Consider the following 17,102-nt stretch of genomic DNA (forward strand, 5'->3'; position numbering starts at 1 on the left):
TCTTTTAAATTCTGAGAGCTAGCTTTAGCTTGGTAAGAATTACTGTCTCTCTGATTGTCATTAGTAATTAGACTGTGTTGGAAGTCCATGAATGAACTGCGTATGTGAAAAGTTCTTGTTTACAATGGTGATTCTTTAAAGGTGGTATTCTTACCTTGAATTGCCAACTTGTCTACAAAACTAGAAAAATGTTCTGTCCCATTGTTCATCCAAAAGACCTAGATAGGATCTGAGCTTTTGGGTCTGTTGTGCCTTTTTAGAAATTCTTCCATTTGAAAGTAGCATTTAAGGGAACAGGCAGAAAAAGCTATTGCATTCACAGAAATTTAGTACTCATTTTAATTGTGCTTTGAAACCGTAGTGTATGAGGGTATGTTTATGGTATTATTTTGCCATTTTATTCAGTAACCAAAAATCATGCAATTCTTAATCAACTTTTACGATTTCAGTCTTGAATGTGTAGTGTTTTGTGCCATCTGGTGGCTCGCTCTTTCCACTGCAACAGGCAGCAGATAAGTAACTTCTTTTTATAGTAGCTGTGAAAGGTGTTCTACTGTCCTGTTGCTCAGTTTCTGCTTGATGGTTCAGGAAAACAGGTTTTGGTACGTTCCAGGTAAAATAATCTTATGTTTGTATTCTCTGCAGCCTCAGATTGTCCTGGGTGGTACTGCACAAACAACTACGTTGGGGACAGCAACAGCTGTACAAACTGGAACTCCTCAGAGAACAGTGCAAGGATCAACGGCAACCTCCACTGCTGCCACAGTAAGACACTGAGTGCATTTAGAATCTTTTTTTTTTTGTTCATTCACGTATACATGTGTGCATGTACATATACATACACATAAACACAGATCAGATTGGTGAATAATAAAGATGCGGGAGTTCTGTGAACTATTGGTCTTGAAAAGGTAAGCTTTTAGTAGAACCATATAATTTACAAAGTGAACACAGGTCACTTGAATTTTGACAGCTGTCAAGGTATTTACTTTGATTTCTGGAACAGTTTGTAAAGAACTCCTTTATTTTAAAATATATTAGCTGTATCTTATAGAATAGTGAATTGTTCAGCACTGCAGAGTAGAATCAGTATGTGAAGGGATAAGAAGTTGGCAATGACTCATTCAAGATGCATCTTTCCAGGACTGCACAACAGGGAGAATCTGTGCACTGAATTTTGCTATTTGTTGTCCTGCTAAAACACACATTTTCCCATACCCAACATGCCATTCTTAAAATGCTTGATGTTTCCTAACTTCATTAAGAATTGTAATTTATTAAATTTTGATAACAAAAATATACAATACAGATGCATATATGAAACAAAATAATAATTTCAGTCTGATTATGTCTTAAGTGGTGAGGGACATGAATCTAAAAATACTATTCTGCAGTGATGAACTAATGATGAACTTGAGAAGGATGTTATTTCTGGTCAGATCATGTATTAAAGAGCTTATCTTCCCTTCTCTGACTGTTTCCCTTCTACCCCTCCTCCTGCTGCAACAGGAAACTATGGAAAATGTGAAGAAATGCAAAAACTTTCTTTCCACATTAATAAAACTGGCATCATCTGGAAAACAGTCTTCAGAGACTGCGGCTAACGTGAAAGAATTGGTACAGAACCTGCTGGTAAGAAAAGTTCATTACAAGTTGTAAGAAACAGTATCTGAGCAAATTTAGACTCAAGACTGAGGGGTTTTTTTTGGGAGAGGAAGGAGATGATGACATCTGAGATAAATCAAATTGAAACTTTGCTTCTTCTGAATTAAAATACGTGCATAAATTTTCCTTTAAGATTGTAAATGAGACTTTTCTGCTCATATTCATGCATGAGAACATGAGTTAAATTGAAGTGTGAGTAATGTAAATGGCGACTCTTTAAATTCTACAATTTTATTTAAAAAAAAAAGTGAAAAAAGTTGAATTATGTACTTGAGGGAGGACAGTACAGCTAGTGCAATAGCTGAGTCTAGGAAATCACAAATTTTTACAGAAAAGTAATAGTGTCTGAAGCTAATGTGAAAGCTTAACATAATATTTATAGAATGACTACTAGTATTACTTAGTCTAGCTAGCAACCTTTTGGTTAAGGTAGAGCTGTGTATTCCAGATGTTACCACATGATAACCAGAGGTTATCACAAGATTAAAATTCAAAGTGTATCTTCCCATGAGAGCTATACATTTAGTTTTGTGAGACACATCTGCCTTTTGAGCATAGTGTGGGCACAACTTTAGTTATTTCAAATGGAGGAACTATAGTACCTTTGGAAAAGAGAGCACCAGAGATGGGGCTGCCTGGCTGTTCTGGGCATCTGATAGTTGATCTGATTGCAGATCACATGAAGTATTCCTGTAGGTTCCACCTGGCTCTTTGATGTATAGATGGGACATTCCTGTAACAGAACAACTGAAGATGTTTCTTATAAATAACTGAAAAACAGGAAGAAGAAAAGGAAAGATGGGACTGTAGGTTTTACTACTTGAAATTTGAAGTAAAATTAGGTACTACCATAAAGCTGTTGGTAACTAAAAATAGTGAGGGATGATAAACCAACTCATTTTCAATGAATTGTTAAGTCTTAATTTTTTTTTTCGTGTCAAATATCTGTAAAAGTTAATTTCTACAAGTTCATTCATTTGACTTTCTGTTTTGAAGGATGGAAAAATTGAAGCAGAAGACTTTACCAGTAGGCTGTACAGAGAACTTAATTCTTCACCTCAACCTTACCTTGTGCCTTTCCTGAAGGTAACTTGTGTTCACTAGTCCTTATATATTTCTGTGTTTATGTATCAGCAGCAATGAACACAGGCACATCTTTTACCAGTATAGATGGAATTCCAAAATGGGGTAAATGGAAGTTTTAAATGGTGCCTGGTCAGAATTTTGCTCCCTTAAAAAATATTTCTGCCTCTTAGTTCCAAGAGTTTATTAGTATGATTCACTGGCACAGTCAATAACGTAATTTCTAGCATAGTGTCACATTGTAGCTCTTCTGAAAAATCTGTAAAGTTTTCTTTCTATGACTTATCAGCAGTTTCTTCCCATGGCACCAAACCTATGAATTGATTTGTTGTCCTCTTTTTAGTCTTGGAAAGTAAGCAAGGGATTGAATGATACAGAGAACTGTACCTTTTGGAAAAACTCATATTCTTTTGCCTGTGCTGTATACCTGTTCGTATGGATAAACAGGAAATTTGTCACCTCGCAATAATAAATCTCATTTGTCATAGATTTTATAGTAATTGGACACATCTCAAAATAATGTTTATTCCAAAACATTTACCATCTGAAAATCAGAGAAAGTACAACAGCACTGTATGGTAAGAGTATAACTCTACTTGACTAATGTATGATTAAGGGATATAGTTGTAGGTGTGTGGTGACATTTCTGGGTTCTTAAATGCTTGTTCAACCTTGAGCTGTTCATGAGTACAAAAATTGTTGCCGTAAGAAAACAACTAATGTAAGAATCCGGTAAAACACTGTGGTCTCTGGGCTATTTTGAAATCTTCACCAGTCCTCCAGTATGTCTTTTAAGCCATCACATGTTATAGCTTGGTATTTACGTAGGAACACAATCGAGGAAGGCAGCATGGGCTTGGATTGTTAAATACTTACTGGGGGTTCCAGATAGGCTTGCATAACCTAGATAGATGCCTCTGATATCCAGGCTTCCACAACTAAAGGTACTGTCACTCTGCCTAGCTTTAAAAAAAGTGAAGTGGCACGGTATTTCTGTGTGCGCTGCTGTCATGTTTTCTCAGGCACACGCAGACTGATACAATGGAATGAAATTAAATGCATTGCTTTTTACAATTAATGTTTTCTTGTGTGATCTAGGATTAAAGTACTTAAGCAAATGCTTTCCTTTCATCTTTTCAGAGGAGTTTACCTGCCTTGAGACAGTTAACACCAGACTCTGCAGCTTTCATTCAACAAAGTCAACAGCAGCAGCCAACAACGCAAGCAACGATAGCAACGATTCCATCTGCGACGGTGCTTCTAAGCTCCTCAGTTCAGCGCACAGCAGGGAAGGCGACTGCAACTGTAACGAGTACTCTCCAACAACCTGTAATCAGCCTAACTCAGCCTACACAAGTTGGTGTTAGTAAACAAGGGCAGTCTACACCACTGGTACGTAAGCTGAAGTGCATCATCTGTTATTGCACAGGGATTTTTTGATAGTACAGTGACTTTTCTTCCGAAATGGATATTTTAGCTCAGAGATCTTTGACCTCTTTAGAAAAACTAGCTACTAAGAAAAAAAAAAGCAGTATAATTTAAAATCCATTCTTGATTAAAGTACTATATTACTTCCATATCCATGAGAGCGCAGTGTGCTGGAGGAACCTTCCTATATCATAAGTCTGACAGATTTCTCCAAAAAAGGAGAAAGAACAACATTTTCGGGCCTGCACATAAACCAAATAAGAACAGCAGCACCTTTTTTTCCCCTCTTCTCATAGCAAAGCAGTGTTTGAGTGTAAGCTTTTTCTAGGATGTGTATTAAAATACATCATTAAATTACTAGGGGGTTTTTGCTACTTAGTACTTCAACGTTCCCTGTAGAATGTTTGGCATTCATCTGAGCTGCTCTGTGCAGAAATTTTCATATGAAATGAAAAGGCGAGATCTTTTTAGTCAATCCACAAACATTTTTCACTTACCTGGAGAGGTAAACTAGTGATTATATTGATCTTGCTGCCTTTATAACCTAGGTATTATAGAAAGAGGTTAGAAAACTAGAGAAGGAGTAAAACCTGAACATTGACTAATTAGTGCTGGATTTACAAGAAAGTAAAGTTTGGCCTTTAACTTAAATATATACAATAGTAGCAAAAGAAAGACTTACAGAGTTATAGAAATGGAGCTTGCAAAATAGGCAGAGTTGGTAGATTACAGTAGTTTGAAAGTAAGTTTCTGAGAAGTAGTTGAGGCCAGAAGATGAGTTTGCATCAGTGGCTCTGATTGTAGCATTGCAGTGGAACCCTATGTTTATGAGTTGGCGTTCAGATGCGGTACAGCTGCAGTTGCCTGAGACTTGGTCTAACCTAACAATCCAGTAGTACAAAGCTACACAACTGTAGCTTATGCTGGTTCTGGATGAAAACAGCGTACGTAGAAACAGCTGGATTATCTTTATCCTTATTTTTAGTTCTAGAGTTTGTTCAGGTAGATCTAGTTTGTATCTCTAGTGTAGAAACCACATGTAGAAAGTTTTAACTGGACCTTTGTGGTTATAGATTTTGTCGTTGTTTTGGGTTTTTAAATAGAAATAGGTTACTAATTTCTTTTTTGTATCACAGAAAGTGGAACATTAATTTTCCTGTAAGGTATAATCTGAAGAAACTGTTAAATACCTTAAAATGTGCTGATTCTAGATCAATGAACAGATGTGCTAAGACAATAATGACTTTCATGTTGATTTGTTAGGGTTTGTTCTTCTCACCTGATTCTTAGTCTTAGGTATTTCTCAGATTGTTTACAGTTCTTTTTTTTTTTTTTTTTTTCATATTATTTCCAGGTTATCCAACAGTCTCAAAAAGCAGGGGCATTGATAAGGCCTCCACAGGTAACGTTGACACAGACACCAATGGTAGCACTGCGGCAACCACATAGTCGTATTATGCTCACTACTCCTCAAATTCAACTGAATCAACTTCAGACAGGTAAGAGGTCAAGATACTTGGTATATGCTATATGTGATAGTATTAACTGAAGTCTGGTTTATTGATGTCAGTTTTTAAGTGCTAACAACGCTAGTAGTACAACAATGGCTGTTGCACTACTGCTAAAATGTTCGGCACATAGTGCCATAGTGGCTGGCGATACACATGTGTAATGGAGGAATTGTTTGGGTGCTGGAATTGTGTGGGAGGGTCCTGCTTGAGAAGGGTGAAATGCTGATGCAAACTATGGAGGTAAAGTCTTTGCACCAGACCTGTACCCATTGCTACCCATGACTGGCTTGTAAATCTCAACTCGGATACGAATTTGATGGAGTACAAATCTTGTCTGTCTCTTGCAGTACCTGTGGTAAAACCAGCAGTATTACCTGGAAATAAAGCTATTGCCACTGTTTCAACACAAGTAGCTGCTGCTCAGAAGAATAAACTGAAAGAACCTGGGGGAGGCTCTTTTAGGTGAGGAACTATATGTTTATTTGTGCTTGTGCTGCCTGGGCAGCCTGCCGAACTCAGTGGGAACCTTTCAGTGTACTCCAGTGGTGCTGAACCAGGCGGGGTAAACTCACAAGAACTAGAGGTGGATTTTCTGTGGACAGGTTTGCTACTTTAATAAAGACTTTTAACAAACATCGGTGGACATACTTGTGCCAGACTCGTTTTAGCATATAGCTGGCACTAAGGATAAATATCAAATCTCACAAACAATTCTTGCATGGACAAGCAAATAGAATTAATTCCTTCACTCCTCCCAACACTGCTCAGGTTATTCAGACGTACAGCCTGTCTTACAGAGATGAGGGCAGTTTATTATTGGTTTTGTGGTAGTGATGTGTCTGCTCTCTTGTTTCTCAAGGTGTTGAAACACTACATAAGAAAGGATCTTGAGAAAAAGGGAAGTACAAATATGCCAAAATACTTTTACTGCTCTTTGGAATCAAATTATGTTCATTTTATTTTATCATATAATAAAAGCAAATGAAATGCAAAAATGAAATAAAGTATTTAGCTTTACTGTGGAATTCATTGTATGCAGCTGTGGTATTGTAGCAGTGTGTGCAGATAAGCACTAAATGTTATGACTGTAATGAGTTTTCCCTTCTTAAGGGATGATGATGACATTAATGATGTTGCATCAATGGCTGGAGTCAACCTGTCAGAAGAAAGTGCTCGGATATTGGCAACAAACTCTGAGTTAGTGGGCACGTTAACAAGGTCCTGTAAAGACGAAACCTTCCTTTTCCCAGCACCTTTACAAAGAAGGATATTAGAAATAGGTATGTTGATTTTTCTTGAACTTTAATAAGCATATTTCACTAGTCTTAGGTTTAATTGAAGGCATTTTCCAAAGAAATCGATCTGAATAGTTTAAAATTGCTAGAGTTGTTACCTGTTGTATATTCTGATGCTTGTGGGCAATCACTCAGCTTATGAAAGTAGAATAATGTTAAGGGATAGCAAACCTATAGAGTTGCCTTCTAAAATGATGGCAGTTTAACATCAAAATTACTGGACCTGGTTAAAATTCTGACTGTATAAACTGATAAGGCTTAACAAAAATAATGACATCTGTTTTTGAAAAAATAAATCCAGAAGTGCTTTTAGCATATTTACTTACTAGTTTAGAATTGATGGTAGAACAAAAAGCATTCTTCAATTATTTGTTATACTGTAATATAGAGCATTTATTAATAGATTGTAAATTTTGTTAAGCTGATGTGAATTTTTGTTTGCCATCTCCTGTTTAATGCTTGTCTGAGAAATACCTGAAAGCCTTATTTTGCGAACAGCATTTAAATTTCCATGACTGAGATTAGCCACATGTTTAGCTGTATTGTGAAATCATTTTTTTACAACTGACTTCTGTCCTGATCACAGGTAAAAAACATGGAATAACAGAAATCCATCCTGATGTAGTTAGCTACGTATCACATGCTACACAACAAAGACTACAAAACCTCGTGGAAAAATTATCAGAGACTGCTCAACAAAAGAATATTTCTTACAAGGTACCTATTTAATGGCACAAATAAAATGGCAAAATTGCACGATTTCAGCAGGCTATCGTGTTGGCTATAACGCATGACTTCAGGTGTTGTTCATTCTGTGAAGTTAGGTTGTTTATTCTCTTGGACTGATTCATCTTACATTAAGATATTAATACACATGGATGACTAGAACTCTTCAGCTTGCATATACAAAATGTTTTTAAAACAAATGAAGAGAAACTGTACCCTCCCCTTTATTTATTATGAAAAATGTTTAGAGTGAGTGAGTGTACAATCAGGCAGATAAAAGCACTGCTTTGAATTCTGAAGAGACTGCTATCTGACAGATGTGTGTTCTTCATAGATGCAAATGCCTAAACAGCGTTTAAAAAAACCACACAGCTCTGTGAAATATGTTTGTGAGGTTAAAGCTGTGATGATATTAGTTTAGAAGTCAAAATCTGATGATTCATGGAATAGAACAAAATGCTTTTAAGAATTCTAGCTGGTTTGACTGGTGTAAATATACACTTGCTATTTGTTTGAAAAGGACAAAGTGAACATTTGAGCTTTAAATGTATATGTTCTTCTATGGTGCAGTACAAGTTAACAGCTTTGTTTTTAAGAAATGTAATGAGAAACATATTTGCGTGTTTTCAGGATGATGAAAGATACGAACAAGCAAGTGACGTTCGGGCACAGCTCAAGTTCTTTGAACAACTTGATCAAATAGAAAAGCAGCGTAAAGATGAACAAGAAAGGGAAATTCTAATGCGCGCAGCAAAGGCAAGTGCTTGGATTTCACACACATTTGCAAAGTGTCGTTTTTGACGTCAAAACTGCAGAGTTTCATTTCATTCTAAAGCACTTGCAGGGGAGGGGAAGACTCTAATCTTCAAAGATAGAGCTTGATGAATATGTTCTTTAGCTAGAACTCTGTTCTGCTTTTCATGGTAAAGCATGTGAGACAGCTTCTTCATCTGTCTCATTGCATGTTCCCAAATTAAAGTGGGTCTTAAAACTTAGGTTTTGCACTTTGCATTGTGAAAAAGATGCATTTTATAGCTTGGTGGTACTCTTAAATGGAATAGAGAGGTTACAGGTATTTTGGAGACTAGAAATAGAATTCAGAAAGATTTTTGCAAGTTGGAGAAATAAATAAATAGGAAGCAGTTGATGTAAGTGCAAATGCAAGCATACAGAACAAATACGACTAACTAGGCAGGAGCACTCTAGAAATAATTCACAAAACAACTTGAGGTTTGTGTTGGGTGCATGATCTGGTATAAGTCAATAATGTCAAAATCCAATTTTTGTAGTGTAACGTTCGCATGTAAGTTGTGAGCGAACACCTTCATTTCAGTTGGTTCCTGTTAGACCTGAGCTGGAATACTTTATCCAGTTTCTGGGCCCTACACCAAGTAGACTTCAGAAGGAAAGCAATTTAAAGGTCTAGAAAATGTGACCTATGAAGTAAGATTAGCCAGTAAATCCATTTACTTCACAAGAGAAAAGACTAGGGTGAGACATAAGTCTTTATGACTATTCTGCATATTCATATAATCCCCTGCATTTGCTGCACCTAAAGTGCAGCAGGGAAGACATAGGTTAGTCATTAGGAAAAGCTTAACATTTTAAGGGTACTTGAACATTGAATTAAAATAATTTATTTTTGCTATTTTTTATTTGTCTAAAGAATGTATGGGATTAACAGCAGTCAGGATTTGTTTGAATATAGTTGGTCTTGCCTTATGTGAGAGTATGGATGAAAGACTGTCTTGAAGTTCTTCCTGTTTTCTGTTTGTCGACTTCTTGGAAAAAAACAAGAAACTAAGAGAATTGATACATGTAGCAAAAAAAAATTAATTGGCAGATGTGTGTTAATATTATTAGACAATAAAATTTGCTGATATTATATGTTGTTACTTCTAAAAGTATGATATGCACAAGTAATTGTAGGTGCCTAAGTGAAATGCACAATGCTAATGTAAATGGTCTGTTGGTCAGTTAGCTGCAGCTTGTTCAAATGGGAGTCTGACTTGTATGTTTTGGTGTAGCAGAAAGATATGTTCTTAGTAAGTGCATAGTTATACAGCCAGGGAAGGAATTTTTCCAAAAAGTACAGGTCTAATTCCTTTTTTCATATGCAAAGTGTGGGTATTTCAATTCAGATCTGTGTAATTTGTGTCTCGTAATGGTTTTATTTAAGGCATAAATGCTTAGCTCTTCATTTGCTACTTTTAACAAAGCTCAAAAAGGGATGCTTTTTCGAAAATAGATACCTGAAACTAAAAGCAGTTTTCCATTTCTTTGTTTCTAAAAATTATTTTCCCCTGTTGCCCTCTCCAGGAGTGGTAGGTATTCTCCACTTCCTGCTGAAGTTCGAGAAGAACTTTCATATGCTATGTAAAACTTGTGATCTTTAACTGCTTTTTTTAACTGATTTTTTTTTCTTTTTCTTCAACCATTCCACATTCATCTTTTATCAACATAGTCTCGATCTCGACAAGAGGATCCAGAACAGCTTAGGTTGAAACAGAAGGCCAAGGAGGTAAGTGTTCACCTTAACATGAACTTTTATTTTGGAAATTGAAAGAAAAGTACTTAACTGTATTTGTTCTGGCAAATGCAGATGCAGCAACAGGAGCTAGCACAGATGAGACAGAGGGATGCCAACTTGACTGCATTAGCTGCGATTGGTCCCAGAAAGAAAAGGAAAATAGATTCACCGGGATCTGGATCAGGGACGGAGGTACAGTGTGATTGTAATCTTTGGCTTTGCTGTGTCAGCCTCTGTAAAAACCTTTCTGTTCAGAGCTTCTTCCCTAGTTTGTGGAAGCTTTCTGAGTGGCAGAAGTGTATTTTGTGTTCAGATTTGCTTGCTCCAAGGCCAGAATAAATTTTTAGTGTCTGTGTAGTGGCATAGGGAATAAAATGAGTTGTCGTTCCCCAATTCATGGAACTGGAGGAAGCTTAAAAAAGCCATTGCCATTCTCTCAAGTCTCTGCTTTTTTGGACCTCCAGAGTTTGGGAGAAGATTGTGGTTGTAGCCAATCTTAACTAAAGAGTGCAGAGCAATGCCGCTGAGGTGAGTGCAGTGGTAGAATTGAATCGTGGCTAAGGATTTAGCAGGAGCTTCAGGTTATAGGAATTTGCCTAATTTCTTCAGTTGTTAATTTGTCTTACTTCTGGTATCTTTGTAGCAGACCAGTTTCATCAATTCCATCTGATCATAGAATGGTTTAGGTTGGAAAAAACCTTTAAGATCACTGAGTCCAACCATTAACCTAGCACTGCCAAGTCCACCGCTAAACCGTGTCCCTAAACACCACATCTATGCATGTTTTAAATACCTCCAGGGATGGTGACTCCCCCACTTCCCTGGGCAGCCTGTTCCAGTGCTTGACAACCCTTTTTGTGAAGAAATTTTTCCTAATATCCAATCTAAACCTGCCCTGGGTGCAACTTGAGGCCATTTCCTCTTGTCCTATTGCTTGTTACTTGGGAAAACAGACTGACCTCCACCTGGCTACAGCCACTACAGTTCAGGTAGTTGTAGAGAGCGATAAGGTCTTCCCTCAGCCTCCTTTTTCTCCGGGCTAACAACCCAGTTCTGTCTGCCTCCCCCGTGCTGAGGACAGGGGGATGATCACTGCCCTAGTCCTGCTGGCCACACTATGTTGGATACAAGCCAGGATGCTGTTGGCCGCCTTGGCCACCTGGGCACACTGCTGGCTCATGTTCAGCTGGCTGCCGACCAACACCCCCAGGTCCGTTTCTGCCAGGCAGCTTTCCAGCCACTCTTCCCCAAAACTGTAGCGTTGCAGGGGGTTGTTGTGTTGTATATTCTACTGTTCAATCTGGTCTTTTAAAAATTTCTCTGCAGACTAAGTATCTGTATGTTCAGTATCTGATTAGCTCAATATTAAGTTAAATTCAGGTAGATTGGTAGGTTATCTGCTGTATTTCTAAACAAGTTAATAAACATGAAATGGTATAAAATTGCTTTCTTCATGGAATGCATTTAATGTGGGATTTCTGTAGTGTTTAAAAAAAACCCAAAATCTTCTTGAAACTTGTCATTTACAGGGCAAAAGCTCTTTTCATAATCTGAGGATTTTCCCTGCAGAGTTTTGTATCTGATAGCAAGTTACATGATAGTAATAATTTAATAATTCTGTTTATTACTCCCTGAGCATTCAAAATTTTTAGTGCTAAAGCACTTATACTGTAGAAAAGCCTCTTGTTTCAAAAGAAGTCACTTTGTTTCATCCTGAATTGTTGGAAGCAATAATTGACATGTTCTTGATATAAAATGTTAGAGAGCGATCTGAATGCTAGTAAAAGTTATTTTTATTTATAAAAAAATGAAGCCTCTTGAGTATCTTTTAAAGTAATTTTGAGTTTTGAAATTTACTAAAATGCCTGTTACTGATAAGACATATAAGTTAACAAATTACTGTATTAAGGGTTTATGAATGTGGTTTAAAATTATAAAAATTGCAGAATGTGGCACTTTTACAGAGATAGATGTGTATATAAATGAAGTTGTCTCTGAGGAATATGCTGAAGTATCTCATGCTGCGTTAATGTTGGCATTACTTACTTATGCATGCTTAACCGTGCAACGTTAATAGTCTGTTAATGTCACTTAGGTTATGGAATGTATTTTACATCTACTGTGAACACTTGTTTGTATTTCATCTAAATCTGACTAATTTAGTTATCCTAGATTAATCACTTACTGGTTAACCAATTAACTACAGGTTCCCTGGAAATCTAATCTTTTTGTCTGTTAAATTAAGAACCAGCTGCTTTTGATCTGATAGACTCACAGCTGTGCTTTTGCTGCTGTGTCACTTGACATTTTTAAATTGAGCTCCACTTGTCACCATTTGTATGCAGTTTGTAGTTAAGGCGTATTACAAGAAGTGTGGAAAATAAGGTTTGTCATTACTTAGACACAGATTTGTAAATGTAAGCTTTTGATGTCTAGGAATGCTGAATCTTAATTATATGTAACATCACTTCTAAGTAGTAATTGTACTGTTTTGTTTCAAAATTCAACAAAACAGGTTGCTGTCAGTTTTAGGGTTTTATATCCATGTGATTTTATTGAGAGTTACCAAAAGCTTGTTAACTTACTCCATGCCTACAGGAGTGGCGTAGTTCTGTGTCTTTAAAGACTCCTGGAATTCTACCTTTGCATTTAAAGTATAGTCTACATAATAAAATCAGGCTTGAGCTTCTACTAAAGAATATTTAAAAAACCAAAAATTAAAAACCCTTCCAACCATTATTTCTATTGTCTTGTTAGTTGTCACATATTTGTATTTGAGAAAATTTAGTTCCCATCTAATGCTCTCCTGCATCTTCTAATTTCCATTGAAGTTGATGGAAATTAGGCACCTAAGTTAAAATATCCTTTGAAAATCCAGCCTTTAAACCATTTTAACTACAGATTTCAGTGATTTGATGCGAGGTGATTTGCTTGCAAAACAAAAGTCTGACTTCACTGTTAGTAGTGTGGTGAAGCAAGAACACCTGCAGTGAACGCAGTATACTACTAACCCAGAGATGGTAATTTCCAGCACAAGTTTGGATTGGTTTCTTAATAATGTACACCAGTCGTAAATATACTACTTTCATATGTAGAGAGGACTGTATTAGCGTGAGCCTTGGCAGCTTCTTCACGTGGCTTTTGTACTACTACAAATTTTGGCTTTTCTCAAGTCTGGGGTGTTCTTATTTAGAACAGTCTTTTAAAATTCTCCAAACTCTCACTTCTCCAAACTCTCACGCAGATAAATCTTTATTCACTAGTGGAGTGTGTTTGTACCTTCTGATGTCATTAAGTATTGAAGTTCTGTTAAAAGAAAACATTATTTTAGTAAATAAAATTGGAGGAAAAAAAGAATCCATAGATGAGCCTCAGAAATATAACCTGTTCCTAATTACTCAGAACACCTTCATTATTTACATAAATACATAGAGAGCAAGGTATCAGCAACAGGCAACTGCCAAAAAGATTCCCCACATTAAAATTTGAGGTGAAAGTTGGCTTTTTGGTCTCTGCGTGCCATCTGCTGGTGACTGCGCCTCAGTGCTGCCACAGGCAAGGAGGAGCAGGGAGGCTGCTTCGGGGTGGTTCTGCTGGCTGCTGTTCTGAGCCATGCTGCTCTTTGGCCTCTTCGGCTGTCCTTGCTGGACCATGCCCTTCCGCCAGCCTCAGGCCAGACTGCACCCCTCTTACTACCGAACTGTTTCTGGTGCGTGCTTACAGGACATGATGAAATCCCAGTCTTCACTGGAACAGGCACCTTGTTACTGGATAGTAACCAATTCTGATGGCTGATGACTTTAAAGCACTCCAGAATTTCCTTGCTTGTATAAAAGAAAGCGTAACAGGCATTGAAGAGTTGCGTTAATGGTATATATCCTATCAGAACTGTGTTTTCTGCAAGTGAAAATGCATTGGAGTTAGCCCCAGCAGACTTGCTTTATAACTCACTTCCCAGGCATGTATGTCTAAACAGCTGAAGGATGTGGGTGTATCTAAAGATATTGAACTTTTTTTTCTTCTGCTTTTCCTGAAGTTACAAATGTAATAATATACTACTTGTGGGAAAACTACCAGTGTGTACCACAGGATAAGTGTTGCTGAATGATGGAGAGAAATTCAGAGATCATTAGAGAATATCTGACTGCATCTAGGATAGCTACTTCTTAATCTAATCCTGCTCTTGGTTACAGCTGTTGTCACCACAAGGAAAGCTCGTGACACCCTACCATGAAGATCGGGGGGAGGTCTAGGACATTATTCAAGACCTCACAATCCAGGGGGATAGGCCTGCTCCCCAGTTCTTCAGGAGCTCCAGGGCTATCCTTGGGATCTGTATGCTGAAGCTGCGAAGAATACTGTCCCTTCTGTTTTTTTGGTTGTTGGGATTGCCTATTGTTAGTGTCTTCCTAAAGATAACAGCAGTGCTTTAGGGGTTTTTTTGTCCATATTAAATGTCACCGAAAACTTCTGTTTGTTCAACTATTGTTTATAAATAAGAATTGAAAAGAAATCTCTGATCTGGTAGCATACAGCATACAGTTTGATAGCTTCCTGCACGCAGTCACTTAGTTCTTACCTTGCGTGTTTTCTCTGAAAAGTTGTGGAATACCTGGGGGTGCTGACATGTTCTGATTTATCTTTTCTCCTCATTTTCAGGGATCTGGTTCAAGTGCAGCAGTCCCAGGCAGCTCTGGAGTTGGAACAACCAGACAGTTTACGCGACAAAGGATAACGCGGGTGAACCTCAGGGACCTCATATTTTGTTTAGAAAATGAGCGAGAGACAAGCCATTCACTATTGCTATATAAAGCATTCCTTAAGTAAAATGGAAAAGATCAAGGTATTTTTGACGGAGAGATGCCTGAGGACATTTTTTATATATTTGCAAATTACGCCTTTTTGTAACAAGCAAATGGGATATTGTTTAAGAAACAACCACCTCTTTACATGGAACAGTTTTATATTCCTGTTTATAAATAAACTCTTCAGTATAAGAGAAATACATTTCTGTAACAGTGAGGATACTTACAAGGCCTGTGGATACTATAAAAGGACAATTAAATTTTAACTCATCTTTTGATTGAGTGGCCTTCTTGCCAAACAAGCCATATATAAAGACTGATGGAATCGTTTAGCAAATAACTAGCTACCCTTTGTCAGCCCTGTAGCAGTTTCGACATTAATTGTGCATTTTAGTTCAGTTTTATTCAACTAAATCAATTATATAGGCATATGTCTACAGCAGATGACCTCATTTCATTTAGCTTTTTTTTTTTAAAATGGTCAGTTAGCAAAGCAAACTGATTTTTTTTTTAAGAATATTTATCTTTCCCCAAAATGTTCAAAATCTAGAGGGATATACAGTTAATTTTAAACATAACCTCAATTTTAATCACATTATTGCTTATTAGAGGCCCTGAAATCCCATAAAGGAGGGTTACTTCTGAATGTTTTAGCAGCATCTGTAAAAATGCATTTTATTTGCTATAGTTTGTAAAGCTGTAAAGTTAAAAAAGGAAAAAAAGGAAAAAAAGAGAAACCTTTTCAGCATAAATATATTTTACTTGCACTGTGTTTTTTAGCTAAAGTGAAAGCTTAGATTAAATAAAATCAAAGTTGAGAGGAATCATCAAAAGACTGTTTCTCAGTGTGAATCAAGTGTTGAAAAATGGTTGGTGTATTTTGTCAGTAATTGTACATAATTTTTGGCACATAACATAAAAATGGCTATGTAAACTATAATTATTTTGCTAAAAGACTGTATGCAAGCTGTGGGCCTACTTTAAAGATGTCCAGAGCAAAGTCCCTTCTTTGTACCTATTTTTTTATTACAAATATACTAATTGGTTCTTTATATTTTCAGAGGTTATTGTATTAAATTGTCTATTGATAGTACTTTTATGACTGTAAATACTTTGGCTTTCTTTGTGTGAACTCTCATGGTAGAATTTAACTCTCTTGCGTGTAAACTGAATGCTGATCAGTATTTTTATCAATACCTGACAACTGTTACACCCCTTTTATTTTGTCTTTTAGGAAATCCTGTCTTTCCATTTTTTTTCATGTAAATTTTGCACAGTTACTTGTTCATATGTAAATATTTTACTTTCAAAAATGAAGTTTTTAATTGCTATTGTTTTATATAGGATTGAAAGAAAATTAACTCCTTTATTAAAAACAAATTTATCTGTATTTGCTAATGTATTTTTCCTCTCTAAATCTTTTCTTCTCCTGAATTTATTTTTCTTGGTATGGTAAAAGCGTAGTCTACCTGAGGGGATGCTGTTTCCTAAAGATGCACTTTGGGGTTTTTATATTGTTTTGGTTTGTCAGTGTTTTGGAGGTGTGTAACTTTAGGAATCTGGAAATTTCATTGTCTTAGGGGTCTTGGACAAAGATCAATGGATAGTGGGTTTTGTTTTGTTTTTTAAGCAGGGGAAGTTTCTGAAGAGATCTTAGAAGTGTTTTGGTTTTGTCTAGTGAAGGTTTAATAAAACACTCTCTCCCTGAGGGCAACCTGCTCCCTCAAACACAATTAACTGCCATGGTTTTCAGAAGAAGGTGTGACATAAATCACAGAATTTGGAGCACAACTATAGAAGAGTATAATCAGGGGCACGCTTTTGATTATTAACATGAAAATCTGAGAAGGTGTATTTCTGATGCTCTGTACTGAATGTTTAGCTTTTGTTTTGTTGTTGTTTTTTAATTTACCCTGTCATGGGCAACTTAAAAATATAATAATTCACAATTGTGAGGGCCTAATCCTGCTATTAGATTAATAGAAAAATCACATCAATTCGATAATTATTTCTTGCATACAGACAAATCTATCTACAGGCTGCTGCCCCAGGCACACTA

General features: G+C 36.7%; 1 protein-coding gene across 2 annotated transcripts in view; it reads left to right on the plus strand.

Annotated features, from left to right (window-relative positions):
- The window catches only part of TAF4 (TATA-box binding protein associated factor 4), a 39,634-nt gene extending 23,860 nt beyond the window's left edge, over positions 1-15,774 (plus strand). Inside the window, exons 5-16 of one of the 2 annotated variants that reach the window (XM_010302501.2) lie at positions 646-765; positions 1,510-1,632; positions 2,662-2,751; positions 3,889-4,140; positions 5,531-5,675; positions 6,035-6,149; positions 6,798-6,967; positions 7,569-7,699; positions 8,339-8,464; positions 10,173-10,229; positions 10,311-10,430; positions 14,898-15,774. In XM_010302501.2, coding sequence (XP_010300803.2) covers positions 646-765; positions 1,510-1,632; positions 2,662-2,751; positions 3,889-4,140; positions 5,531-5,675; positions 6,035-6,149; positions 6,798-6,967; positions 7,569-7,699; positions 8,339-8,464; positions 10,173-10,229; positions 10,311-10,430; positions 14,898-15,065 — 1,617 coding nt within the window. In that variant the 3' untranslated portion in view covers positions 15,066-15,774. Of the gene's footprint in view, positions 1-645; positions 766-1,509; positions 1,633-2,661; positions 2,752-3,888; positions 4,141-5,530; positions 5,676-6,034; positions 6,150-6,797; positions 6,971-7,568; positions 7,700-8,338; positions 8,465-10,172; positions 10,230-10,310; positions 10,431-14,897 lie in introns of those variants that run through there. The other variant, XR_012838004.1, reaches the window with a different exon arrangement.
- The last annotated feature ends 1,328 nt before the right edge of the window (positions 15,775-17,102 follow it).

The sequence above is a fragment of the Balearica regulorum genome, chromosome 16 (genome assembly GCF_011004875.1).
Source record: "Balearica regulorum gibbericeps isolate bBalReg1 chromosome 16, bBalReg1.pri, whole genome shotgun sequence".
Taxonomy (NCBI): domain Eukaryota; kingdom Metazoa; phylum Chordata; class Aves; order Gruiformes; family Gruidae; genus Balearica; species Balearica regulorum.